Here is a 26,069-nt window from a genome sequence, read left to right as displayed (position 1 = left end):
TATCAACGGTCATGTCAACACTTGTCAAGAGTTTAAAATATGTTGGCGCATCTTAACGACCAAAAAAAAGTGGAAACCCTTTCAGATTAAGCTAGAAAAATACTAACAATTATGTAGTGTGATTTGCATTTATGTAGACTCAATAATTAGCATACCATGTAATTGTTTTTTTTTTTGAGAATTAGATTTTTTTTTAATCGATTGACAACTCTAATCAAAACACATGCAGATGGAAGGCCGTTAAGTGTCACTGAAACAGATGGTGGTGTGCAAGAGTGTCATACGCATGAGGGCTGGTGGTCTGGAAGATATCCAGCATGCAGGCGCAGGTGACGTCCCACACCTCCGGACTGAACTTCTCCCCGTTAAGGATCACCAGGTTCTCGAGACAGTTTGTGCCTGACCGTGCCAGCTGCTCATTATCTAAGAACAGAGGTGGAGTTCTGAGTGTAACACACTAACACTTTCCTTGAATCACCACACCCTGATGATTTAAAACACTACCACCCACTGAGCCAATATGTTATTCCAAATGTGACATGTGTAAGTGTCACATTTGAAATGTCCATCTGGAATGATGTACAGCAAGTAGCAGGGCAGGTCTTAAAATTCACAAACTCTCCCTTATGATTAGCCCAACAGATTAGCAAAATCCCCACCTTGTTTTACACACCACTGCAGCTGTGCAAAAATATCCGCCAACAGCACCTCGCTGAGAGGCTCGTAAAATTGTGTGAACACGTCACAGATAGCGTAGAGGGCGTGGTTACATGTTGTCGTCATCCACTCAGTTTTCTATGAAAGAAAAAAAAGACAGAAAATCAAAAGAAAGCAAAAAATTAATACGCAAAACAAATCAAATTAAAAATCTGCATTTATATAACCAAACTGCAAACATCCTTTTGCCACAAAAATAAAGAAATAAAACTGCTGCACGGGGAACACAAATGAGTGATGATTAAAATGAATCAGTAAACCTTTTTTTTTAATCAGTTCATTATAATGAATTTACTGAACCAACAGACTCTAAAGCTACTACTCTAGCAGACATGCTAGTGAAGTATGTTTGATTATTACTTCAGCTCGCTCAGTTGCAAGGCTGCATAGACAAAATAATGTGACAAAAACAATGATGTAAGATTTTGTCCTGTTATACTGCTATGGGAAAAAAGTAGCTATTTATGGGAAAAGCTAAAGCATTTTGAATACAGTCAAAGACTTATATATAGAAAGACAGTGCACGCATATTAGCATGAATGGGAGAAAATGGAACGCGCAATATGGCGGAATAAGTCCCGCCTTCTAAATAAAAGAGCCAATCACTGATTGATAAAGTCATTGTGCCACTGCAGTTGTCATTAGAAGCTCTGTTTGATATAGAAATATAATATATATGTTCTGAGACGCGTGCTTAGGACTGCACATGCGCATTGGCTGGTCCAGATTGAAAAATAAGCCTTTTTAATGATATTTTAACATAAGAAGATTTCAAATTTAATTGTAAGATTAGTGAACAGCTTTGGAGATTTTGATGCTTCCCCATTCAAAGAGACAGGCGCTGCACTTGCATGACTGAAATATCAGCCCGAGAGGCGTTTCAAAGATGGCCGCCGAGTGAAATGACTAGTCTTAAAGGGACTTTGATACGGTTGAACTACATCATGTGAACTATTAGCAGCGCAATGTTGGTCGTATTAAAGTTGTGATTCACACTCACTTCAGTTTGCTGCTCAGGGAGCTTCATGTTGTCGAATATTCGAAAGATGATCCGAAAGAGGTCATGCCACCAGTGCTTCTCAAATGTGTGTCCGTAACTCTTCATGATCTCAAACATGACAGTCAGACCCCTGAAACACCCAAACACACCCTCTAAATAAGCTCCAAAAAGTTTTTTTTTTTTTTTTTTTTTAAATAAATGAAGAGAGTAGCAAGGTTGATGATGGGGACCCACCTGGTCCTGACGTCTAGTTTGCAGCGGTTGATGATGCAGGAAAGCTCAAACAGGATGGGGAACCAGCCTCGCACCCAAACACGGTCACCAGGGGCCACGTTCATATCGTCACTAGTGTATTCCCTCAGTGCCTGGAAAGGGGAAGAATGACTAAAATGCAATCTTTGAAGCTCAGATGTCATGGATAACAAAGACTGAGGTGACAGCACTCACCTGCGGCCTGTCAGACACGTATTTAGCGCAGTGGCGGATGAGCCGAATGGCTTCCATACTGGTGTCAGGAAATGCAGCATTACACACAAACTCTGACAAACACTTCACTGCATCCTGGAAAGAGTCAATGGCTGCAGCAAAATGCTGCTGAAATGTTGTCACTGTGAGGAAACAAAGAGTAGACATGAGAATGATTTTTTTGTTGTTGTTGTTGTTTTTTTAAAATATTTAAGCTGCAAGTTAATGTATAATTAACCACAAAAAAAAATGCAATTTCTGGTACTTACTAACAATGTGTCCTGTGGTCTGAAACGCAAGGTCCACAATGTTCTCATCATGATCTGATGCTGCTTGATGGAACACAGAGAAGATGTTCTTCCAGCCAGAGCGAATATTAGTAGCCTGGGAGTTCACCATTTGGGCCACACAACGTATCACCATGTCCCGGATAGTGGGCGACCTTTAGAAAGGATGAGGAAGTTAGTGTAGAAGTACTTCAAATAAGTTTTCTGAACACTTCGTCCATCTTTATAATGGTCAGACAAATAGTTAGTTCCGCCCCAAACTCATGCCATTAATTGAGCTAATGCTGCTGTGTCAGACTCAGACCGGTCGAGTCTCTCTAACAAACAGAATTTTGATGGCACCGCATTTGATGGCAGCCAGTGTTAGGGCTGCATGATTAATCGAAATAAAACAGAAATCATGATATGGCCTAGAGCAATTGTCAAATCGCAACGGCTGCAATTTTTTTACAGTGCATTTTTACAGTGCATTAACTAATGTTAACAAGATTTAAATGATGCGATGTGACCGCAAAGGGCACTTTCACTTTCACGATCAAAGTGCACGCCACTTATAAGCATTGTAAATGCAGTATTACAGTATACACATAGTACCAATTAAATGCGCAGGTCTCCTCTCGTGCGTCCTCCCCACTGGACGAGGCCAATATCACTTTCGTTTCACTTTCAGATATCTCTATTATATATGTCATCACTGCTTTTACCTTTCTAGATGTAATTACCGAAATCAAAACAGTCCATAAACTATATCCTCACGAAAACTTAAGTCAAGCCAGCTCGCGCGTCAACCTGAGAGATCGGCCTCCAAATTTCTCGGTTTCTAAATGGACGGTTTGGCTTGATTGACAAACGCTAACGTTCGGGCATGATTTATATACCATCGAGCTGTCCTAAAACGTTAGCACGCTTTGATCGATGACTTGGAGATCGCGTGTTTCTCCGTTCGAGAGCGCATTTCCTGTTCACATTCGCGACAAAACAGCTGATTATTTACGAATGAAAGCTCACAGAAACGTGAATGTCTGCTTGCATTGCTTGCTAGCGTCAATTGACATCACGTGATTGGCTAGATTTAAAAGCAAGACAGACTCGATACGGCAGCTGCTGTATCGATACGCGCATCGTCAGGAGTTCATGACGATGTATCGTTGTATCGATATTCTGAGCACAGTCCTAGTGCTGCAAGGCTAATGTGGCTAAAGCTATGCACTGTTGGAGAAACTCAAAAAGAATAAGTGTTTTTTTGAATTATACAGACTGCAAGCGTTTTTGGGTTTAAAATGAAAATAACGACGGCTCTTGTCTCCGTGAATACAGTAAGAAACGATGGTAACTTTAACCACATTTAACAGTACATTAGCAACATGCTAACGAAACATTTAGAAAGACAATTTACAAATATCACTAAAAATATCATGATATCATGGATCATGAACAGTTATTATTGACCCATCTGCCATTTTCGCTATTGCCCTTGCTTGCTTGTTTGTTTCACAATGCCTGCAGAACTTCTGATGATTCGGCTGTGCAGCTCCACAACGTTAATACTGGCTTGCCTTGAACACGGGCTGGTATATGCAAATTTTGGGGGCGTAAATAATAATGATCCAACTGTTCCGTCACAGTTGGTGTTATGTTGGGATTCGCCCTTTTTTCCGTGATGTTTTTCACGCATGAGATTTACATATGGAGGAGGAAACAATGGTGTTTGAGGCTCACGGTATGTCATTTCCATGTACAGAACTCTTATTATTCAACTGTGCCAAGGTAAATACAATTTTCAATTCTATGGCACCTTTAAGTAACCAGACAGTTGATGGCACCCATTGACTTCCATAGAAGGGGGAAAAAAATACTATGGAAGTCAATGGCTACCGTCAACTGTCTGGTTACCAACATTCTTCAAAATATCTTCTTTTGCTTTCAACAGAAGAAAGAAACTCATACAGGTTTCCTCATTCTTTCACATTTCTAACTCCTTTCTCCTCACCTGTTCTTCTTCATGATGTGTTCAAATGGCCTTAAAAAGTCCTTTTGGAAGCGGAAATTGGCCAGTTCTCCTTTCTCTAGAAACTTCATTGAAAGTTGTCTCAGGGAGTCCACTGCAAAGATGGCCACATCTTCATTAGGATTACAACCCACCTGTCAAACCAGAAATAAAATGCAATCAGACAGCTGTTTTAATGATTTATCAAACCTAGAAATTCACTGGCAGCTTTAAGGTGCGGTCACATTAGCGACATTTTGGCAAAATTTTGCTGCCAAAAAAGGTCCATTGTCTATTGTCAATGGTGTAGCAATGTATTATGCACAGCTCAACAGAAGTCAATTTCAAACCAAGCTGCTTTCTGTTGATTAATGCGGTAAATCTGTGACACCACACTGAAATCGTAGCAAAACCTGAGTGGTGAAAGTCAAATTCCTGATTGCATGGATTCCTATTGAAATGTCTGGATTTTGCCCACGAACATTGACAGAGCAATGGTAATTGTGACCGCACCTTTAGACAAAGGCCACAGACCTTGTTGAAGTGATCTCCGATGACCTGCCAAATGCGTGACCACTGCAAACGGATGCGGTTCATGTTGTAGTAGGAGATTTCCACTATCTTCTGCAAACTGAACATGCGCGGCTGGTGCGCAGAGGCCAGCTCGTCCATGGACACCGCACATAGCCAACGCACAAAGTCAACTGGAGATGGAGCAGAGTTTGAATTAACACAAATCTCAGTGAAATTTCAAATTCAAATACATTATCTACATGTTCACTGTCTACTAGCAGAACACATTAGTTTGATAGTTTAGAAGAGTGTCTGTGTGCAGAAAGTGAAAAAGTGAATTAACGTGGGTTGGAAGAGCGAGTCTGTCCAGAGGGCCATTTTATCTGGCATTCGCCTAATGGTTAGGCTACATAATATAGTAACTAAATAAAGTGTCCACCCAAACAGTCTGAAACAGATCACTTTCAGCCATTCATACACCTACAACCAAGACATGTAGCATAACAACAAGAGTTATATTTTAATATAGCTCTTGTTGTTACCAACATTTCCTGAGCTATCTTTGCAAATTCTTACATCATTTCTGAGTTAAAAAGGCCTACTGTTTTCTATGAAAGAGAAGCTTTGTCATGGAACTTTGCGTGGTCATATTACACAGATGAGGGAAGTTTATATTTACTTCTGAATTCAGAGTCCTGAAAGCAGGTAAATTAAATTTGCTATCAGGAAACGTCAATGATCCATCAACCTAATAAATTCCAGATTTCTCGCTACATTTTTTTCTTGTTTGAGAAGAAGATTCACTTAAATAATCTCACAATAGGGAAGTTGATTGCAATTCATAACCGCTTTAAAAGCAATTCAGGCAGAACAACCACCAACCCTTGTAAGTCACTTCCTTATGATGTAACCAAATGAATGAATGTCAGACTAAGAACAAATCCAAGCTATGACGAACAGGATCACAGCGTGGACGCCCACTTAGACTTAAAAACTGATTTTCCAAACGTTCATGGAGCTAAAGATATGTTCGGAATGCAGTCATTCCAGCTAATTTCTTTGTAACGTCAACCAAAACTCAGAACCCACTTACTCAAGTTTTTAAGTAGAATTAAAAGTATCAGTTTCGTCATAATCAACCCACACAGATATGTTCTCAAACAGTGTTGGTGTGCAGGTTACTACATATAGTGATACTAATAACTTAGCTAGACTCCTCTGTAGCGTGACAGGAGCTCAACTGCTTTCAAAGTGTTTTCATAGTGTTGCTTTTTCAGTAACAAGCTAGGTTGTGTGACAACTTATGTCACATTGTATTGCGTATGTATATTACAACAATTGTTTGATTTGCCAAGCATGTAAACTTGCATCCTTGTGGTAGTTGTAAGTCTTTATTTAGCAATACAACTGCTTCCTAATTCATATTTAGGGTTTGACTGTACATAAATCATGTTGTAGAACAAAACATTAAAGTTTTTTCATATGTTAACCAAAGACCTTTTTCAACTTATAAACCCAAAACCACTATGCTAAAACTATTTAATAATTCCTGAGGGAACCCATGCAAATTTTTTTAAACGTCTTACAACTATAAACTGAAAAGCTCTATAAAAAAAAAAAAAAAAAAAAAAAAAATCACACCCCAAGCATTTCTCTCTCTCATTTGCAGCATTGGGGAATGTTCAATTCATCACTGCTTCTGACTGAAATTAAAGCATTTTAATTGTACATTTACTTGTTTATAAATCTGACTGTCAAATAAATGCAGTATTGGTGAGCATAAGGGACTTATGATTTCTTAACGACCCCAAACTTTTGAACGGTAATGTATACATTTATATTTCCCCCTTAAAAATTAAATGCAAATGTTACATTAAAACAAAAAGCAAAACAAAGAAACCCTACCAATTGCATTTCCATCAAGCCTGGTGGATCCAGTGAAGATTCTGGCACACAAAACAGAGAGACGGAAGGTCAGACAGGGGAGTATAAACAGTAAGAACAACACTGTATGTTTGTTTTGTCCCGTGATTTCAATGCACCTGTCCACAGCCACCACAACACTCTGAGAGCTGGTCTCCCCCACTGACTCCTGGATATGAGCCATCTGACGCTTGTCTGGACCTCCAACCAAAGTACCTGCAGGAGACCAATAATATTGTTTTGCTACATAAGCAACACTGTCCACACGATCCACACACACCAATAAACAAACAATAAACAGACTGAACACTTGGGCCACATCCGTGAGCTATTAACTGCAGTCGAACAATGGCTTACCTAAACCGAGGGGCATGAATTCCTCTCCCCCTGATGGGAAGCCCTTAATGCTGCCTCCCTGGTCCCGGACCACACCGGATATATAACGCGTCTTCACCCCTGTTCCAATCAACTGAGCCAACTCCAGCTGACTGATACATCGCAGAATCTACACAGGGAAACAGAGCAGGCAGATATAGTCTACAAAGACATATATATAGTCTATAAAGAAACTTTTAGCAATTCAATGGTTTTGGAGGAAGTGTTGATTTTTGTGGAACAAATATTTGCAACCCAAACTATATGTATGAATTATTAATTCAAATAATTATATATATATATATATATATATATATATATATATATATATATATATATATATATATATATATATATATATATATTAGTAAATGGTATAGTAAAATTTGAAAATGGGGGAAAATCATTATGAAATAAATGTTTTTCTCCAATACACACTGGCCACAATTAATGGCACCCTTTTATTCAATACTTTTTTTCAACCTCCTTTTACTAACAGCTCTGAGTCTTCTCCTAAAATGTCCTTCTATAGTTGAGTTTGGAGAACACCTATCAAAATCAGACACCATTCCTCCATACAGAATCTCTCCGGATTCTTCAAATTCCCAAGTCCATGTTGATAAACATTTCAGTTTTCTATAAGGTTCAGGTCAGGGGACTGGGACGGCCATGGCAGAACCTTCATTTTGTGCTCAGTGCCACATTTTTGTGTTGATTTTGATGTTTGTTTTGGATGATTGCCCTGATGGAAGATCCAACCACGGCCCATTAGAAGATTTCTAGCAGAGGCTGACAAGTTGATTATTTTTTTTTATCTGTTGGTATTTGATGGAATCCATGACGCCATGTATCGGAACAAGATACATGGCATCATGAAGTCCAGGACCTCCAGCAGAAAAAAAGGCCCACGACATTAAAGATCCAGCAGTGTATTTAATTGTACACATGGGGTACTTTTTATCCCTGTGTGCACCTTTTTTTGTTTCATCTGATCAGTCCCATTTGAAGTTCCAGTATTGTCTGAAAACTGAATATTCTGGAGTTTGATTTTGGATGAGAGAGGAGAGGATATTTCTTGAAACCCTCCCAAACAACTTGTGGACATGTAGGTGCCATTTAATATTTTTGAGGCTTACTGACCACAAGACTCAACTATTTTCTGTCTTTGGCCAGTCAAACTATCCTCCTTGCCATGCATTAAGACAATATAGACACACATCATCTTTCATGCTGATTCGTAACATTTCCTGTTGATTGGAACTTCTTAATTATTGTCCTGATGGTGGAATTGGGAATTCTTAATGCTTTAGCTTTTTTCTTGCAGCCACTTTCTATTTTGTGAAGCTCTTGCTGCAAATCAGAACTATATTCTTTTGTTTTACTCATTGTGATGGATGATTATGGATGTTAAGTATAGAGCAAAGACTACTTATTTACATTTAAAAAATATATTTCAGTTAGATTATGATCTAACTGTCACCAAGCATTCATGTACATTAAGGTGCATGATAACATTAGAGCAGTTTACCATGATGATTCATCGCTCACACTACAAGATCATGTGGCGATAATATCAAACAGGTTTGAAAACAACGCAGTGTCTGTGACTACTCGAGACAGGCTCAGATCATGTCACGTACATGCTCATATTTGATGAGCAACAGCGACTGCAACAAGCACTTTTTTGTGGCGGTCCAGGGGTTTTGTCGCAGAATTTGAGAATCTGTCTGCGACAGCAAAATCCAGCCAAAAGATCGTGATTTTTCTTTTTTTTAAATGAAAGATCAAAAGGATAAACAGTGCAGATATATTTTCACAGCCTTCTTTGATAACATGTACTAAGGGTGCCAGTAATTCTGACCATGACTGTATGTGTATGTATATATAAAAATCGCTGACACTTGGCTGCATGCTCACATGCTCTGATGCCCACCTCATGCCAGGAGTTGCCCAAGTAGTTTCCATCGGTGTGGGCGACCATGATAAGTGTCTTAATGGTGTCAATGTTCTTCTGTTTCATCTCTGTGATACTTGAACTGGCTGTGAGCAGCGTAAACCGGGCCAAGGCCTGGATGTAGGCATCTCTCTCCAACTGCAAAGAGAGTGAAACAGAAAAGACAATAAGACTTGGCAGAAGGAACTAAATAAAAGAGGCTTGAATAAGATCAGTCACATGAAAAGAGTAAAAACACAAACCTGCATGTTGAAGATGCAGGCGATCCTGATAGCACAGCGAATTCCCTCCAGACAAAGAGATGCCACATCCTGATCGTCACAATCCTGGAGTCCTACACTGAACGCCGCCAGCAGGGGAGTCCAGGCCAGCTGTTTTACATAAGCATACAAGTATCGAGAAATGAACTTGCGCAAAACATACTTTCATTTCAAAGCATAGCTTCCTTTCGACCTTTCTAGACTGATGTGTACAACCACTTCCTGGAACGCTATCAGTTTATGTCACTTCCCTGACCTGTTCATGATCCTTTTGACCTATAAATGATCTTGTGTTCCAATGCTCAATGAAATGAAACTGCTAAAATGGATTGTTTTGAAACTGAAAATTGTGAAAAACTGTAGATGGATGTTGTTACCTTGAACATGGGCCGGACGTGCTCTAGGTGAGTGGCGCTGAAGAAGGGAGCCTGAGCGTGACTTACAGCCTCCATCAGAGCTTTAGCCGTTTTGGCCATCTGCTCCATCTCCATGTTATACAGCAGCCTTCTCTGCTTCTCACTGGCTACATCTAACAGGAAGACAAACGGCTCTGTCAGCATTCAACACGGTTTTTATTTAATCCCAACAAAGGAAACTGGACATTAAAGATTAATATTATCTATATAACTCTTACTCTGTTTGCTGGATTTGGGAGTGATGGAGTATTCTTTGCTCTCCTTCATGGCAATCTTCTTGCCTGCAATTTCATCATAGATGGAGGAGAGATACTCCTCGGGCAGGTCCTTACTGTCATTAATGCCGCGGTTCATTTTTATGTACTGCTCCTTCGTCATCTTATTCTTTACCTGAAGAGAGGAAAAAAATAAAAACAAAACTAGATATTAGGGGCTTTCACACAAGAGGAACATTTTAATAGTTCCAAGACGTATTGGCGGAAGTACCCAGATTTTGGCGTGTTTGCACCGCAGGAACGTTTTTAATTCTGGGAACTCCTTTTGGGGGAACTAAATTAGTTCCTACTTTAGAGTAGGGTCTAAACCAGCACTATAAGAACTACCAGTGATGCAAGTAGTGTACGTTGATTGGTAAAACGCATGTCAAACACCAGCAGCCAGCATTTTTAAAATGCTGTGTAAACATATTTACTTCATGGAAACTATCTGGGAACTATCCTAATGGCTAGATCCTAGAACGGAGTTCCTTGAATTATTCAGTGCGAAAACCCCTTTTGCCATTTTCTTGGAAATCAAACAAACATGCTTTATTTTGCAACGTTGGTATATACATGCTATGCAGTTACAACACCCTAGCATGTTGCTATGCAGTTGCTGGTTAGTTATCAAGGTAGAAAGCAAAGCAAAAAGAGAAAAGGGAGAAATTGAGTAAAAATAAGTAGTCTTACCTGTGGACTGTGCAGGTCGGTGGTTAACATGATGATGGAGTAGGCCAGAACGTAAGCTGTGTCTGCACTGGCAAATAGAGTCTGCCTACAGAGCAACAGACAGGTCAGCACATTGGCTACACAACCCCCCAAAGCAAGCCTCAAAAATGTAACACTCCTCCTCAAACTACAAAACTCACCCCTGATTGCACTCCAGGTAGCGGGCAGCAAACTTCTCCATGAGCCTATCAATCTTCTGGGCTTCACCTGGAAGTCTGAAACCTTCCAAGAAGGCACGGAGTGCCGACACAAAGTCTTTTCCGCAGAAGTCCAACCGGTCCACGTAGCAGTACATCACCTCCTTATTAAACTTCACATTCTCTCCCAGGAACTCGCCGACCTGAGTCTGATCACATGACACAGCAGATCCTAAGTAGCTGGAGCACAAAATGTCTTGGTTCTCTAATTTATCCCTGTATGAAAACGAGCATGAGCTTACCGTGTCCAATCGCTCCTCTTGTTGCAAGAACTGTGCGATGTCTTCTGGTGAGGTTCCCAGCATGCCTTGCTCCTGCAGGTATTGCAATCCCCTTTTTGGTTTCTTGTTGAACCTTTAAGGAACACAGAAATAGTTAAAAGAAAGAAAGATGAAATAGGAAAAAAAAAAGAGCTGATAAAAGCTGACAACTCACAGCTCAATGCCATGCTCGATGATCTCTTTCTGCTGCTTGATGACCTCATACTGTTCAGGGTGATCTGGCTGAGACTGCTGAACTCCAGAGGACACGGTGGAGTCCAAAGAGCTCGCGCTGTCTCTGCGAGAGGAAAGATGCTCAGGGAGATGCGAACTGTCGCCCTCTGCTGGACGTTCCTGACCTACAGCACAACACAGTCTATCAGACTTGCAAAATTATGTTATAAAAGATAATACAGGCGATTAAAACAAACCCAAATATCATCTTACCAAGGTTGGCCTGCAGGTTGGGGTTGACGTACATGTCTCTGCTCCATTCCACCATGCACTTCAAAATGGACACCAGACACTCCAGCCCTTTCTTTCTCAAACTCAGCTCCTGCAAATAAATCATTAACCCATCATCTCTGAATTATTACACACAGCATTACACACAGTTTTACTGGATATGTTTGCAATATTCTGAAATTCTATTTGAAATGTAGTTGTCTGGCACTACTAATATTCTTGGCTCCTTATGATTAATCACTTTCAAAATATAGTTTGATATTTTAACTCATTTACATTTTTTCAGACTAAAGCATCTGCTATATGAAATCTAAATCATATGACATATGCTGTATTGTATACATTTAAAAAGAATAGCATGCCTGTACTAATGATGTAGTTCGAACACAATGAAAGCTACCTGTAATGGAGTCATGCCGAGCTCCTGTCCACTCCTTCCCTGGGCGATTTTAGACAGGTCATTTACCAGCCGCTCAAAAATGTTGGCAGCGTTGAGATCACAGTCATAGTTCACATAAATGTCCACCACACATTGTGCATCTGTGAGAAGAACAGCAGACTGATTCACCATTGGATTTTACATTTGAGCTAATAATCTGTGAGATGTTTCTGTGTACGTGTCTGCAAGTGTACACTGAGGCGTGCCAACCTGCACATATCCGTGTTAGAGTCTGAATGACCATCCACTTATGCTCAAAGGAGCTGGATGACGTCTCCAGGATTGTTAGAAAGATCTCCCTGAAGAACACCTGAGCAAAAAGTAGTGAGAAAAATTAAAATAAATATTTTAATTTCCATTTCTAGTTTTATTTTTTTGTTTAAATCAAATGTATATATTTGTCTGAAAAGCTAATTTCATGCATTTAAGCATAAGCTTTTAGATCAAAACGTTTTGAATATCATGAAAAAACAGCCTGGTAGTGTATCTGAACATTTGATCATTTTTTACCTCGATCTGCATCTTAAGGTGCACTTTGAAGTGGGAGAGCAGGGTAAGGAAGATGGCAAGAGACAGTTCAAATACTTCAGGCACAGAGGAGACACCGTTTTTAGAGAGCGCCACACACAGGTACTGTTTGATGGCGTTCACAAACATCTCATGGGTTCGAAACACAGGTCCAGCACCCTGCAGCACTGAGAGCAACAGCTGCAGGGAAACCACCTTAGAGCGCAACTCATGGGATCTGAAAGAGAGGATAGAAAATTACAGCAGTCATCCGAAAGTTAAAGATCTGTTAGCATAAAACTGAATACCTTTCAAAATAATGGTAAATTTTATTCATTCTACATGGAGTGTCCATTGAGGAACCAGAGAATTCCTTCAGTTTTATGATCACACTACTGACACTATTCATCATTTATAGGCCTGATTGTCAGTTTATAAAGTCTTTCACATAAAATAAGCTGAAAAATACTTTCTTGATTGATTTATATTCTAATGTTTCTAATGTTAAATACATTTTCTCTCCAGGTTCTTACTTTGGGTCAGGTGGTCCATCAGCCAGGGGCTTCATTGACAGCTTGCAGAGGGAGCGGAACACGAGGAAGGCGTCTTTCTGTAGGATGTGTGAGAAGCGGGCAGCTGTCTGACTGCCCTGAATGGTTTCTGCATCCTGCTCAGACAAAAAAAAAAAAAAAAAAAAAAAAAAAAGACCAGTCAGACCACTATTAAAAAGCCTATATTCCAGTTATGTGCCTTTATGAATAATGTATAATGTTTATTATAAACAGTTGTGCTGCTTAATACATTTTTTTCAGGATTTTTTAAAAAGAAAATTCAAAACAACAACACTTATTTGAAATGAAAATGTTTTGCAACATTATAAATGCATTTACTGTCACTTTTGATACATTTAATGTGTTGTGTTTAATGCATAATTTAATTGCTGAATAAAACTATTAATGGGAATCTTAAGATGGCGAAATACCCCTTTAAGTCCACTTTGCAGTGCACTTACGGTCACATGGATAAGAGAGACATACAAAATGCGCAGAGCGAGGAGGCGCGAGGACTGGAACTGGGAATCCCTGTCCTACATCAAAAAACTGTAACCCAAGAAACACACCAGAATGTCTGTCGAGGACTCCGAGCCACGGTCGTCCACCATTCCGTTCATCTGCTGCATGTCTACTCGGACAACAGGAGGCGGCACTTTGGTTTCGGAGTCAGAATGTTGATCTAATCCTGTAGTAGAAACAGAAGCAGGAGTGACTACTATGTCAAAGGTCCACATAAAGGTCCAGTATCCTATTTCCAGTGTGACGCACCTCCTTCCACAGAGCTATCTCCCAATCCACTGTCCGGCTCAGTCTCTTCCAGAACCTCAGGGCTTGCTTCTGTTTCAGGCTGCGGATGGGCCTCCTCTCCTTCTGATGGATCGGCAGTTGTTTGGTCTGACTCCTTAATCTCTTTGTCTTTAAGAATAGTCAAATTGAATAGTTTCTACTACCCAAATGAAGCACATTAAAACAACTTTCTAAAACATAACAGGAAACTGCCAGAACCATATAATTTAGAAATAGAGTGGGCGCTATGACATTATATATATATCAAAATAGTTATTTTTGTTTCATTTAACTTTTGTTAAAGGTGCTAAAGAGGATCTTTTCGTCGACTGAGAAACCAAAGACTGTTAGTGAGATTTTGAAATGAGCACATGCGTAAGAACAACCCCCCTCTTTCACAGCTCATTTCGAGGGAACGCCTCCCAAAACTCGTGCACGAGTATTGGAACATGAGCGTTAACTGTGTCGTGTTAGTGGATTCATTATGTCGGACTCACCGCAGGTAACTCATAATCTGCAGTTGTTACTCCTGTCTCCTGACAAAAACATTGCATGCGGCGCCTGTGGAGTGTGGAAAGTTATTGGAGCGCGCAGCCGCGCACGTCTCTCACAAGGAACGTAATGGCAGTGATTGACAAGCCAGAGGGCCAATCGTTTACGCGATGATCGTGTAAACGATTGTCTGATGTTTTTAAGGACCTACCTCGTGCACAGATGATGTATATTAATATTATTCCTTTCAGTGCACCTAATAAATAGTCTTTTATCAGTTAGTAAGACAGTTTTAAGTAATATTGCAAAAATGTATAAAACAAAACATCCTCTTTAGCACCTTTAACAAATATATTTTTTTCTATTTGCCAGTTATGAAAACCTCACTCATTTTGTCATTCATGCAAGACTTTTTATCACTCCAAAGTGTCAGTAACTTTAAGTAGTTCCATGCAATGCGTATACATTTACATACCGCAATATAGCAAAATCTCTAACAATAGACGCTTTATGCTGTTGCCATGGTATATATGCCATTCTACCTGGCCCTTTTGGAGACATATCTCATATCCTGACCCCAGTAATTCCCCATACCTGTGTGTTCAATTTCCTTTGTGCTCTGTTGATTAGTGGTAAACTCCTCCTCTGACTTTGACTCCTCTTGCTGGCCATTGATGGAGGATGAGTCTTGGGGGGTGGAAGGAGTGGATGGGATCCCAGGCGGGCTGAGAGAGGGGGATGGTGGTCCGTTCTGTTCTAAGAGGGCTCGTCCAAGCCATGGAGATCCAGACCCCCGACCAGGAGTTGGAGAAGGGTTTTGCGTCACAGGTGAAGGGTTACTGGACACTGGGGAAGGATTGCGCAGCTGCAGACGTTGTCTATCCTTCTCCGCTTCCTGAGCTTCCAGAGCCTACAAGACAGTTGTCAGAAAGTCAAACCTAGTTTCCTAAATTTAATGTAATTTTCTCAATTCATAATTGCACCCATAGTTCTACTAGGGCAGGGGTGGGCACTTCCAGTTCTGGAGGGCCACTGTCCTGCAGAGTTTAGCTTCATCCCTAATCAAACACAGCTAATAAATCTAACCACAGTCTTCAGGATTGCTTGAAAATTACAAGCAGCTGTGTTTGATTAGAGATGGAGTTAAATTGCGCAGGACAGTGGCCCTCCAGGACTGGAAGTCCTGTGTGATACCACACATTGTGGGGGAAAAAAAAAAGTTCTGAGTCTGCAAAGTGCAGCAGCCTGAGATGCTTTATACTAACCGCCTGGTTCTCCATACGAGTGAAGATGACATTGAGCATTTGTGTTAGAGTGGCCTTGGCTGTAGTCTGGTTGATTAGGTTGCGACTAGCAAGGTAGATGTTGTAGCAGGTGCGCACTGTAAGGAGAATTGTTCCCTCATGGATCTCTATGTGTGGTGATGTCACGGCAGTCAGCAGAGCCTGTAGAGAAACACAATAATCTGAATCATGAAATCACAGATCCGAAATCAAGCCCATTTTTTCAGGTACAGTGGGGTTCAAAAATCTCAGACGACATGAAAATCTGCTTAAAGCTGGAACTAAATAGAAAGTTTTAACATTCTGAAAAATAAAGATTTATTTCAGATTCTGCACACTGTGACATTGATCATGTGAATTCTTTGTATAGACGGTCAGCTGCTCTTCCACTGAAGCTCAAAATGCTCTTCGATTATCATTTGGATTTCACTTGTGGAGTTTTTGCAGCTCGAGGGCTGCTGTCATTAAAGCAAAAGAGAGACAAACAAAAGGCTAATACATTCTCAATTCATGTTATACTTTTTCACTCAAATTGTTACATACAGTACAGTCCAAAAGTTTGGAACCACTAAGATTTTTAATGTTTTTAAAAGAAGTTTCGTCTGCTCACCAAGGCTACATTTATTTAATTAAAAATACAGTAAAAACAGTAATATTGTGAAATATTATTACAATTTAAAATAACTGTTTTCTATTTGAATATATTTCACAAAGTAATTTATTCCTGTGATGGCAAAGCTGAATTTTCAGCATCATTACTCCAGTCTTCAGTGTCACATGATCCTTCAGAAATCATTCTAATATGCTGATCTGCTGCTCAAGAAACATTTAATGTGTACAATTGTACAAAATATTTGTGTACAATATTTTTTTTCAGGATTATTTGATGAATAGAATAGAAGAACAGTGTTTATCTGAAATCTAATCTTTTGTAACATTATAAATGTCTTTACTGCCACTTTTGATTGATTTAATGCATCCTTGATGAATAAAAGTATTCATTTCTTTCATTTCTTTTCAAAAAAATAAAAATAAAAATTCTTACTGACCCCAAACTTTTGAACGGTAGTGTATAATGCTACAGAAGCTTTGTATTTCAGATAAATGCTGTTCTTTTGAACTTTCTATTCATCAAGGAATCCTGAGAAAAAAGTACACAACTGTTTTCAACATTGAAAATAATCATAAATGTTTATTGAGCAGCAAATCAGCATATTAGAATGATTTCTGAAGGATCATGTGACACTGAAGAATGGAGTAACGATGCTGAAAATTCAGCTTTGCATCACAGGAATAAATTACTTTGTCAAATATATTTAAATAGTACACAGTTATTTTAAATTGTAATAATATTTCACAATATTACTGTTTTTACTGTATTTTTAATTAAATAAATGTAGCCTTGGTGAGCAGACGAAACTTCTTTTAAAAACATTAAAAATCTTAGTGGTTCCAAACTTTTGGACTGTACTGTATATATATAAAATGCATTATGAAAGTATTTTTACTCCATTAATTTTACCTTGAAAAGCAACGTATAATGTATTGTATGGTCTCATGTATAATTGAAGCCACATTTATAATATATTACAATAATGTTACACCTTTAGAAAGTATAATCCTATTAAAACATACGACAACAACCAATTTCAGATGTAACAAGGAATCAAATACTATAATTCATCTTAATTTTGGTTGCAATTATTTATAAAAAAGATATAATGCATTATATATTTACATTATGAATAGCTTTATAATGCATTATACATGAAGGCTTTAAGTAAAGTAAATTGTATTAAAATTAAAAAAGAAAACATTTTGAGCCCCACTTATAAGACAAATGTGATTCCGGTACAATGGTAAGTTCATGGCTTAAAGGATTATGCAGGTAAATAATGATGACACTGATGAAAGTGAGATCTTTAACGGTAGGCACTCTAATGTGATTATGTATGTACACATCTCAGTGGTAAAAGTAAATCTTACTGCAAGCTTATGTTGTTGAACGACCCTGGTGCCATTTTATTTAAGAGGCTGCCCAAACCCCTAATGCAAACCACTAATCCCTATGTACTGTATGCTGCCTTTTCTCTCCATTTATAGAGAACAGAATACTTGTAGATTTGTCACACAGCATGCTTATCTACAATGATAAGAGTTAGGCTTGGATAAAAGAAAAAGACTTTGTACTTCACTGCTCAGCTTATGTTGCAAATGCTGTAAGGTGATGACAGTGTTCTCAACATAAATGATCATTTAGCTGGCTGTTAACTAAAGAGTTTTGTGTGACTCAAGTGTGTTGACATAGGTGCTGAATACAGAAACAGCTTTGATTACTTTGGCATGAACTCCACTGCAGTTGAAATTACTGCAAGGTCAAACAGAGATGTATTACGAATGATGAAACTATAAATTGATTCAATGTAGCAATTTTTCTTCCAAAATAGATTAGATTTAAACAGCTAAAAACAATGCAAAGTGATTTCTAAAGTAAATTTAGAGAAAATATTATAAGAAGTATTCATTAAATATCAATATATAATATTTTGTAATATACATTACCGTCTCGGGGTCTCTTATGCTGCATTTATTTGATCAAAAATACAGTAAAATCAGTAGTATTGTGGAATGTTATTACAATTTATTATTTTTTTTTAGTTGAATACATTTTAAAATGTAATTTATTCTTGTGCTTACAAAGCTGAATTTTTAGTAGTCATTACTCCAATCTTTAGTGCCACATGATCCTTCAGAAATCATTGTAATGCTGATCTGGTGCTCAAGAAACATTTATTATCAAAGGTTATTTTTACTGAAAACGTCATGTAATTTTTTTTAGGATTCTTTGATGAACAAAGTTCAAAAGAACAGCATTTATTTTTGTAACATTATAATATAATCTCATTGACCTCAAACTTCAAAACAGTTGTGTATGTATGTTTGCCATACATCAGCCATCAAATATGGATTTCAATATCAAGAAGTGCCTGTCTCGAAAAACAAACTGGAGATTTGGAGAGTCAACAATGGAGAGTTTTCTCACCTTAATGATCTGTAGCTGTACCCCCTCGTCAGTCTGGGGTCCCTGAAAGCAGTTACAGATGGTCTCCAGCAGCCGGTCAATCAGCCGTTTTCCTGGAGCTCCGCTGTCAGGGGCGTTTCCCGTGATGTGCCCATATGCAATGAGTTTCTGTGATGAATGGAATGGAGGTATAATTTATACACAAAATTTCATACAGTGCGTTTAAAGGTGCCATCGAACGTTTTTTTACAAGATGTAATGTAAGTCTAAGGTGTCCCCTGAATGTGTCTGTGAAGTTTCAGCTCAAAATACCCCATAGATTTTTTTTTATCTGCCTATTTTGGGGCATCATTAAATATGAGCCAATTTATGCTGTGCGGCCCCTTTAAATCTCATGCTCTCCGCCCACGGAGCTCGCGCTTGCCTTAAACAATGCCTAAACAAAGTTTACACAGCTAATATAACCCTCAAATGGATCTTTACAAAGTGTTCGTCATGCATGCGGCATGCATACATCGGATTATGTGAGTATTGTATACTGTTATATTGTTTACATTTGATTCTGAATGAATTTGAGGCTGTGCTCCGTGGCTAACGGCTAATGCTACACTGTTGGAGAGATTTATAAAGAATGAAGTTGTGTTTATGAATTATACAGACTGCAAGTGTTTAAAAATGAAAATAGCGGCGGCTCTCTTGTCTCCGTGAATACAGTAATAAACGATGGTAACTTTAACCACATTTAACAGTACATTAGCAACATGCTAACGAAACATTTAGAAAGACAATTTACAAATATCACTAAAAATATCATGATATCATGGATCATGTCAGTTATTATTGCTCCATCTGCCATTTTTCACTATTGTTCTTGCTTGCTTACCTAGTCTGATGATTCAGCTGTGCACATCCAGACGTTACTGGCTGCCCTTGTCTAATGCCTTTCATAATGTTGGGAACATAGGCTGGCATATGCAAAAATTGGGGGTGTACACCCCGACTGTTACGTAACAGTCGGTGTTATGTTGAGAGTTGCCTGTTCTTCGGAGGTCTTTTAAACAAATGAGATTTATATAAGAAGGAGGAAGCAATGGTGTTTGAGGCTCACTGTATGTCATTTCCATGTACTGAACTCGTTATTTAACTATGCCAAGATAAATTCAATTTTTCATTCGAGGGCACCTTTAAAACCACACAAACAGATTTGATACATGGCAAAAACTATTATTTACAAGAATTAAAAACTACAAACTGAAAAATAAGTTTTTTAAATGTATTAATGAGTTGAGGACGTGGACGAGAAATCTGCATACCTGTAGGCAGTCGAGAGACGTACTGACAATACGTGGGGACTTGGACTGACATGCCAGCTCGAAAGGCAGGACATACTTGTCAGCCTCAATGTAGTTAGCTCTTGGAGGAACAACAGTGCCATCCCTGGAACATACAGGATTCACAGCACAAATCAGTCAACGGAAATAACTATGCAGCACGGAAACACACTTTATATTCACTAGTTAAAGAATAACAAACATTTAGAACATCTTCCTGTCAGTAGCCCTTTAGGGGCTTTTTTTTAGCATGACATGAGTATCTGACATTATTACATAACCATAATGGTTCACAATAAAGATGATACATTACGCTTCAGAGAGCCTTTTCAAAAAAACACAATAAGTGTTCTCTTAATCAATGTAAATCACAGGAGAAATTTGGATGGATGGTGCATGTTGGTAAATGAGATGTAAACTTACTTCTGCTTTTCCAGCTCATGCTTAATTTCATCTAAAAAAAAAAAAAGGCAAAAAAAGACAAATTAACACATCAACTCAAGACAGACTCATTTGTGACCCTTCATTCAAAGCAAACTAACCTAAAGAAGGAAGAGAAGAGAGCGTTCATTCAAAAAGTTTACATTTACACGAATATTACACTGTCTTGACCCTAGTTTTTTTTTTAGGTATTCAGATATGTGTTCAGAAGCACAAAGTGAAGTGGATGATGGGGTAGAAATAACATCTACAGCACAACACCAGGAATATGTGCCCTATTACTGCCAGAGCAAAAAATATACAAGCTATTCCTAATATAAAACACTGCCTACTCAGCAAGATACAGAAATCAGCCAGGACAATCTTGTGCTTAACAACTATAATTTTCATTGAAGCAATGAGACCTTTTTGCAGGCAAAGTGCATATATTTCCCATTTTATCAGCTGCCCAAAGTAAAAAATTAAATTAAACCAATAATTCATTCAGAAATTAACATTCAGTTATAATTTACTCAACTTCATATGATCTAAACCTGTATGAATTTTTTTTTCAATTTTGTGGAAATTGACAAAACTATTTTTACACAATAACAATGAATGTAACATAACATAACAATGAATGTAACATAACAATGGCCTGAAACTTTCAATCTTCAAAAAGGACACAAAAGGACCATAAAAGTATCGTAAAAGTATCCAGATGACTTGTACCTCATAAAAGTAAAATTGGAAATATTTTATGTGTGCCTGTGTGTGAAAGCCATTGATTCCTGGGACTATTTTTGCATTTTGACAGACACCCAGGACTCCAGATAAATACTATATTTTGAACACTGCACAAATACACCTGCGGAATGTGAATAACAATGGAAAAATACCATCTCCTCTGTTCACAGCAGGCAATTTTAAATCTGACAGTGACTGTTTTGAATTTGTAGCGGACGTAGCATCCGTGCTTAAATGGAATGAAGAGCCAAAACCTCTCTTTGAAGATCTGTTTAAATGCACCACCGCTACAAATCTTAAACTCACTTGTCAACGTCACTAATCAGCTAGTTGGTTGTCAAATGGCTAGTCAACTAACCTGACCCATCCTTATGCCAATTTGTGGATAAATGGTTCTACTGTATAGTGTCTTTTCAATGAATCGTGTAAAGTCTAAATGAGTCATTCACAAATCAAACAGATCTAGTTCTTGTTCAACTCATTGATTCAGTGATCCAGTCACAGTGGTTAACAGCTCACTGAAGGGGAAAATGATCTCAAGTCTCTCACACAAAGCTATTGTATCACTTTCTAAGTTCTGGAAAACCACAAACCATTCTTTAAAATTTATACCTGTTTTTCATATGGAACAAAAACTCAGGGATGAATAAATTATGATAATTTTAATTTCTGGGAGAACTATTCCTTTAAAATAAAAAAAAAAAAGGGATGAGCAAGTTGCATAAAGTGACACATTAGTACAGTTTTTCTTGCCTCTGATATTCAGGAACAATCAACAAATGGATCATTATTCATTATCAGACAGCCATCTGCTCACAAAAAGGCACAGGAAACTGAGCTTAAGCAACAACATATTTCATAAGATGAACATTTTAAGAACTATGTTTCTAAAAACCTGTATCTGACTACCTGTAGTACTTAAACGTGTCACATGTATTGAGGCAGCACAAAAAACACACAAACTGAACAGTCACAGTCTATATAAGCCATTGCCTAGCAGTGAATCCGGGTGGCCGGCGGACTGTGTAAATAGGTCTGTATGGTAATCAACCTCACTCAGTCATGACAGGGTAATGAGGGAGTGTCTGTTTGAATGAAGTGCTGCTGAGAACATTCAAACAAACTCACGGTGAAGCAGCATTACATTAACAGCCACATTACACTACAGCTCTTGATTGGAACAAAACCTCAAATATACCAAAAGACAAGTTTACAATAACATGGATTTGGTTCAAATGAAACAGTTTGAGACTGACACTCCAGAACAAAGGTTAGAGTTTGGAAAAGCTCACGAAGAAACAAGATCCTCCCTTCTCAACATGTGCTCATTAACTTAGTAAATAAGTAATACAGTGCAGACGGGACGAGTCAAATGAGTCTAACCTGCATTTCCAGCTTGCTTATAAAAAGAGGGATGGATTTTCCAGAAGTTATTAAGCAATAGTGGGAATTTTATACTACAAATTAAAGAGACATTTCACCCAAAAAATGAACATTCTTACAATTATGTCATAAAAAAGAAAAGAAAATATTGTGAGAAATGTTGTTTTCTTTGTTTGTCTGTTTTTTGTCCATACAATGGATACCATACCATGTCCATACCAAAACTGCTTACCAACATTCTTAAAAACTTCTTTAATGTTCCACAAAAGACAAAATCATACAGGTTTGTAATGACAATGGGGGATATGGTTTTGGATAAAATATTCCTTTATTAACAGTAAAAACGCATAAAATGGGTTCAATGCCAGGGACTGCCATTCATTGTCACTGTATGGCAAAAAGATGCAAAATGAATGGAAACTGATGCTGGCAGTACTGAACACTGTGGTTAAAAAAGATAGTCACACATGTATTGACAACTCTTTGAGGGTGAGTAAGTGACATTTTTTTTTTTAATTTAGGGTTAACTGTTTCAACACAGACCAATTGTGTAAATCAGTGAGTGACCTTTAATCAATAACTCGCCAATCTGTCAAGTCGCCATAACAGCTGAGCAATAATATATGTAGCTTGTTGGATAGCAGCTGATTCTAGCTAACACATGCTAACAGCTCCGGATAAACAAGAGGGGCTGAACACCAAGACATGTCATTTACCTTGTTGCCAACATCTCATTCATCATAATGTAGCATTATATAGCCGATAGGACGGATGACAATGTCGGCTTAGGGAAAAATTAAACAACAGATTCCGGACACTGGCGCGTGCTGGAATGACGTTAGCTCGCTAAGCAGACTTTAAGGTTAATTTAGGATATTAGGGGGCAGTGGCTTGTCTCAAAGACATGTTTGAGGCCTGAGAGGCGATAAATAAAGAGGAGCTCACCTAATGCCACTTGACAAGCCTTGCGCAGCTGGTTGTGCTGGCTCCGCTTCACCTCCTTATCCGCGAGGATTTTCTCCAGCGCTCGAGACAGAAACATGCTCTTGGTGCTCAGGCTTTCTGTCTGCGTATGCCGTCGATGGATTTCCAACGCTTCCTGTTCTTTCATCTCTCGGTCGACGTGTTAAAGTAGTCCGTCAGGCCGTCATCGCTGGCCCGATCCCTGCGGTTTGGCAGGGGCGTGAGGGTGCCAGGAGTGGGCCGATGTTGTCGCTGGTTTAGTCGGGGCCAGTTGGACGCTGCTGCTAGTATCTCAGCACTGCGTCGCCATGTTGGCCGCGCGTCACGTCACGTGACCCGCAGGCGCTTACACTGATGTGTACATTCAGAGCACGAGCACGGTTTGGCTGAGGTGGAAATGAATGGAGCATGTGTTTGGTTGGTGGGCAGTTTGGTTTCAGGTAGTTAGTATGAGGGTACTAACCCAAAAAAAAAAAAAAAAAAAAAAAAAAAATTCCAGTGGACTTTTTAGGACTTTAGTGTTCCACAGTGTGATCACCAATAATTTATTGAAGTAATCCCTTAAAATAGTCTCCCAAATGAAATGCCAATAAATTAAATTTTTAATAATTTCAGTAATTGATTAGTATTAAAAAAAGTGTAGCTTTGTTCAAAGTTGTAGTTGTCTATAAATAGTAATTTGGAATCATATGCATATTTATAGTTAGTTGTTATTACATATGATTGTAAATATATTGTATATATTTAAACATTTAAAAATATAATTTTTAAAAAAAGTATGAATTACCTTACAATTACAGAACAAAATTATATAAGCATGATACTAGTATCGGTATCAGTGCATACATACGACACTCCAATACACCATAATGACAAAGCAAAACACAGATTTGTGACAATTTTGCAAATTTATTAAAATGGAAAAACTGAAATACATTGCATAAGTATTTGTACCCTCAACTACTTAGTTGAAGCACCTTTAAACCTTTCCACATCTGCATTTGGTGATTTTCTGCCATTCCTCTGCTCAAATCTTCTCAAGCTCTGTCAGGTTGGATGGGGACTGACATTTGGTGGACAGACATTTTCATGTTTCTTCCAGAGATGTTTGATTGGGTTCAAGCCCAGGCTCTGGCTGGGCCACTCAAGGACATTCACAGAGTTGTCCATTAGCTGTGTGCTTAAGGTCATTGTCCTGTTGGAAGGTAAACCTTCTGCCCTGTCCGAGGTTCAGAATCCTCTGGACAAGGTTTTCATTAAGGCTTCATTAACTCTATATTTTGCCCCATTGAGTTTTCCTTCTATTCTGACAATCTCCAAGTCCCTGCCGATGAAGAACACCCCCACAGCATGATGCTGCTACCACCACACTTTCCTCTAGGGATGGTTTTGTGCAGGTGATGAGCAGTGCCTGGTTTCCTCCATACATGCTACTTGGAACTGAGGTTCATAAAACTAGAGAATCTTGTTTCTCACAATCTGAGAGAGTCCTTTGTTGTTGTTTTTTGGCAAATTTCAAGTGTGTTTTCATGTGTCTTCACTGAGGAGAGGCTTGAGTCTGGCCATTCTGCCATAAAGCCCAGATAAACAGAGTGTTGCAGTGATGTTTGTCCTTCTGTAAGTTTCTCCCATCTCCATATGATTATGGAGCTCAACTAGAGTGACCATCAGCCTCTTGGTCATGACTCTAACCAAGGCCCTTCTTCATCGATTGCTCAGTTTGGTAAGGAGACCAGCTCTAGGAAGAGTCCTTGTTGTTCCATAAACCATTAAGGATTATGGAGGCTTCATGCTTCTGTGATCCTTCAATGCAGCAGAATTGTTTTTGTAGTCTTCCCCAGATCCTGTCTTTGAGCTCTACAGGCAGTTCTTTTGATCTCGTGGCTTGGTTTTCACTGATAAGCATTTTCAGCTGTTAGACCTTTTATTGAGAGGTGTGTGCCTTTCCAAATCATACTCATTCAATTGAATTTGCCACAGGTTAAATCCAATAGAAGTGTAGGAACATCTACAAATGAATTTGGAATGCTCCTGAGCTAAATGTCCTATAAAAGGGTATGTGAATACATTTGCCATATCAGACAAATCACAATAAAAAATAATGTTATGTAATGGTGTAGAGAATAATATAATTTTATTATTCAACTGAATACAGATGTTGTAGCATTTTACCACTTGTCAAAGAACTGCATTTAAACAAGAGGTTCTGATGGACTTCTGTTGATATTTATTGTGCTTATTGAATACATTGCAAAAAAATAAATTAATTAATAGACCGTGGGTATTTTAATATGTGCAAAGGCAAATCAATCCTTTGTAAGGTTAGATAAAGCTACA

General features: G+C 38.6%; 1 protein-coding gene across 1 annotated transcript in view; it reads right to left on the bottom strand.

The window, feature by feature from the left end:
* The window catches only part of arfgef2 (ADP-ribosylation factor guanine nucleotide-exchange factor 2 (brefeldin A-inhibited)), a 33,135-nt gene extending 9,024 nt beyond the window's left edge, over positions 1-24,111 (bottom strand). The window contains exons 1-32 of the mRNA XM_048177423.1: positions 23,715-24,111; positions 20,643-20,673; positions 20,202-20,325; positions 18,910-19,056; positions 15,849-16,028; positions 15,178-15,493; positions 14,074-14,220; positions 13,872-13,990; positions 13,285-13,418; positions 12,755-12,989; positions 12,455-12,554; positions 12,206-12,345; positions 11,788-11,896; positions 11,516-11,699; positions 11,323-11,434; positions 11,024-11,229; positions 10,845-10,929; positions 10,116-10,287; positions 9,859-10,010; positions 9,464-9,592; positions 9,201-9,359; positions 7,250-7,397; positions 7,012-7,108; positions 6,875-6,915; positions 4,991-5,160; positions 4,460-4,611; positions 2,452-2,624; positions 2,165-2,325; positions 1,952-2,082; positions 1,718-1,847; positions 660-795; positions 285-423 (exon numbers count right to left, since the gene is read on the bottom strand). Of these exons, the coding sequence (XP_048033380.1) occupies positions 285-423; positions 660-795; positions 1,718-1,847; positions 1,952-2,082; positions 2,165-2,325; positions 2,452-2,624; positions 4,460-4,611; positions 4,991-5,160; positions 6,875-6,915; positions 7,012-7,108; positions 7,250-7,397; positions 9,201-9,359; positions 9,464-9,592; positions 9,859-10,010; positions 10,116-10,287; positions 10,845-10,929; positions 11,024-11,229; positions 11,323-11,434; positions 11,516-11,699; positions 11,788-11,896; positions 12,206-12,345; positions 12,455-12,554; positions 12,755-12,989; positions 13,285-13,418; positions 13,872-13,990; positions 14,074-14,220; positions 15,178-15,493; positions 15,849-16,028; positions 18,910-19,056; positions 20,202-20,325; positions 20,643-20,673; positions 23,715-23,880 (4,625 nt within the window). The 5' untranslated portion in view covers positions 23,881-24,111. The remainder of the gene's footprint in view (positions 1-284; positions 424-659; positions 796-1,717; positions 1,848-1,951; positions 2,083-2,164; positions 2,326-2,451; positions 2,625-4,459; positions 4,612-4,990; positions 5,161-6,874; positions 6,916-7,011; positions 7,109-7,249; positions 7,398-9,200; positions 9,360-9,463; positions 9,593-9,858; positions 10,011-10,115; positions 10,288-10,844; positions 10,930-11,023; positions 11,230-11,322; positions 11,435-11,515; positions 11,700-11,787; positions 11,897-12,205; positions 12,346-12,454; positions 12,555-12,754; positions 12,990-13,284; positions 13,419-13,871; positions 13,991-14,073; positions 14,221-15,177; positions 15,494-15,848; positions 16,029-18,909; positions 19,057-20,201; positions 20,326-20,642; positions 20,674-23,714) is intronic.
* Between the last annotated feature and the right edge of the window lie 1,958 nt (positions 24,112-26,069).

This window comes from Megalobrama amblycephala, linkage group LG24 (assembly GCF_018812025.1).
Source record: "Megalobrama amblycephala isolate DHTTF-2021 linkage group LG24, ASM1881202v1, whole genome shotgun sequence".
In the NCBI taxonomy this organism is placed as follows: Eukaryota; Metazoa; Chordata; class Actinopteri; order Cypriniformes; family Xenocyprididae; genus Megalobrama; species Megalobrama amblycephala.
The sequence above is the reverse complement of the archived record's forward strand: the minus strand, read 5'-3'. Positions and strand labels throughout refer to the sequence as shown.